General features: G+C 44.5%; 1 protein-coding gene across 1 annotated transcript; it reads left to right on the forward strand.

The window, feature by feature from the left end:
* The first annotated feature begins 808 nt into the window (after nt 1–808).
* LOC112903400 (dirigent protein 21-like) lies at nt 809–1,456 on the forward strand. The gene has a single exon (XM_025972657.1). The coding sequence runs from the start codon at nt 912–914 to the stop codon at nt 1,350–1,352; it is 441 nt and encodes a 146-aa protein (XP_025828442.1). The 5' UTR covers nt 809–911; the 3' UTR covers nt 1,353–1,456.
* Nucleotides 1,457–2,627: the final 1,171 nt, after the last annotated feature.

Here is a 2,627-nt window from a genome sequence, read left to right on the forward strand (position 1 = left end):
TGTTTTAGTAATAATGAGATGTGAGGATGAAAATACCAATATACCCTTTGGATCTAATTTTAAGATTAAGTTCCTGACTCTTGGTATAATGAGACGTGAGCATGAAAATTATCTCTGTTTTTGGTATGGCGTTCGCCAGGGCCCTGGAGGCCGGAGCTTGTGAGTTAGCTGTGACAGATATTTGTCATGGGCCCTGGAGGCTGGAGCTCGTGAATTGGCTGCTCCGAGCTTCAGGGCCCATGGTTGTGCGATAAGTCATCTTCCAAATATAGAATGTTACCAGGCAGTTTGGCACTAAAGAAATAACTAAAATTGCAAGGTTGACTTTCTATATTATACGGACCGTTGCCCACGGCTCCAGATACAGCTTGCTCGGTTATTACGCACACGCGCATCTAGCCTCGGATGATGTACTCCGTCCAATTCAAATATATAGGATCGCATTTGACATGATCCTGTCTCTACGAATAGGATTTGTCCACTAATGTCACATGTAATTAATAAATATATGAAGTTCAACTGTAAAATCATTCTCATGTGAAAATATTTTCAAATATGAATCGGATAAAAATATTTTCCATGTAATCTGTATATTTCATATGCTAATATTTGGTCAACGATTACAAATTTTAAGTTCTGAAATACATATGTGCCTTATAAAAATAAATGGATGGAGTACCATTTCCACTTATCTCCAACTGGGAGTTTATCGGAACCGACGGTCAACTTCTTCTGGACCAATGGGAAGGAGGCCCAATTCTACATATAGGTTTCTATCAAGGTCTCCATCGTTTCGTTCACAAGTCCATCGCACCATGGCCAACATCAAGCGCACTACCGCCCAGCTCCAACTGGCACTCATCTCCGTGGCGCTCGCCGGTGCCGCCGCCACCACGCACCTCCGGTTCTAAATGCACGACACGGTGACGGCGTCACCTGGGAGCCCCGCGACGGTGGTGCCGGTGGCAAGGGGCACGACGCCGCTGCCGGGCGACCCCACCACCCGCTTCGGCGACATGTACGTGGTCGACGACCCGCTGACGGAGGGCCCCGGCGTGGCGTCGCCGGCCGTGGGGCGCGCGCAGGGGTTCTACCTCTTCGCGGCCCAGCACGAGCTGGCGGTGATGCACTGCCTCACCATGGTGTTCACGGCGGGGGGGCACAACGGCAGCTACATCGTCGTCCAGGCCAGGGACGCCGTCCTTGACAAGGTCCGGGAGCTGCCGCTGCCGGTCGTCGGCGGGGCCGGCAGGTTCCGCAGCGCCACCGGGTATGGCTTGCTCAGGACGCACTCCTTCAACCCAAGCAACAAAAACGCCGTGCTCAGGATCGACATGTACCTGAGCGTGTAGCCGGACGTTATTTAGGAGTTTCTTTCAGCAATAATATACTGCCGTGCGAGTGTGCGAAAGTCATGGTGCCGTGTATTAAATTCTAAAGGCTCTATTTTTGTGAAGTTCCGGTGACAGATTCCCAATCTTCAGAACTTCCATCACCTATCTTCAAGAACTTCCAAGGTGTGAAATGTCCACTGTCCGTTTGCTTTTAAAGCCTAATAAGCCCGGCCCGTTCATGTTTCTTCAAGACTGACGTGTTTGGTTAGGAAATAGGGATGACAAATGACAATGATGATGCGAAAAATTTCAAGTGCGGTAATAGATTGCCTTTCACCGCATGAAAAAAAAAACACAAATACATATAAGCACAAATAGTTACTGAAAAGAGCCTTTTTAGGGTCCTTTCAAGAATAACAAAATTGCAAGTCGGATTTTGGTACTTGGGTACTAAAAAATTCTAACTCTACACTAACTAATACAACTCTTCGAAGTACAAATGTGCTGCAATATATTATGTTCTCCGTGAGAACCGTATGGGTTGTAACGCGACAACTCCAGCAATATTAAAGTAAAAAGATATGAAAAGTTGATTTGCACGTGTTCTCACATTAATTAGTGGTAATACGAAACCGATCGACTGAAGCTGACATTACAATCACCTATGAATAGGTTTCCAATTTTGGCGGAATTTCATCAAAATTTTGAGAATTTTAGTTATTTTGGTTGTGACTAAAAGAAAAAACTGAAACTTACTATTAGAATTATGGATCTGCTTTTTATCGTAAACATATTACTCAAGGCTCATATTTACTATTATTTATGTTCCATATTCTTCAACTCAATAAATGAATAGCCACAAATCATGCTAATCATTTGTTTATATCCAAAAGCTTGAGAAAATCATATATTTTGATGAATACTGTAAAAAATCGGTGAAATTTCGCCAACACTATGCGAACTTTGGTAATTATTCGGTGGTGATAGAATCCGAAACTCAAATTGAAAACCTAGCCTTTGATCAAGCCTCGAGTTTGCTTCAGCTTCGATTCCATGGAGAGATGGGATATCAGCACATCGCCCTTTCCCCTACTCACCTGTTACTCTGCCAGTGAATGATTTTGTTCCTTTTGTATCAACTTCATTTTCTAGCATTTCACTATGTGCCCCTGCCCCCTAGCATTTGACAAGGATGATATGTCTATGATCAACTCTGGCAGTTTATTTCGCTGAGCTGTCGTACAGCAGTTCTGTGAGGCAGACAAACAACAGCACATGTTCACAGGCTAGATG

Source organism: Panicum hallii, chromosome 8, assembly GCF_002211085.1.
Source record: "Panicum hallii strain FIL2 chromosome 8, PHallii_v3.1, whole genome shotgun sequence".
NCBI lineage: Eukaryota > Viridiplantae > Streptophyta > Magnoliopsida > Poales > Poaceae > Panicum > Panicum hallii.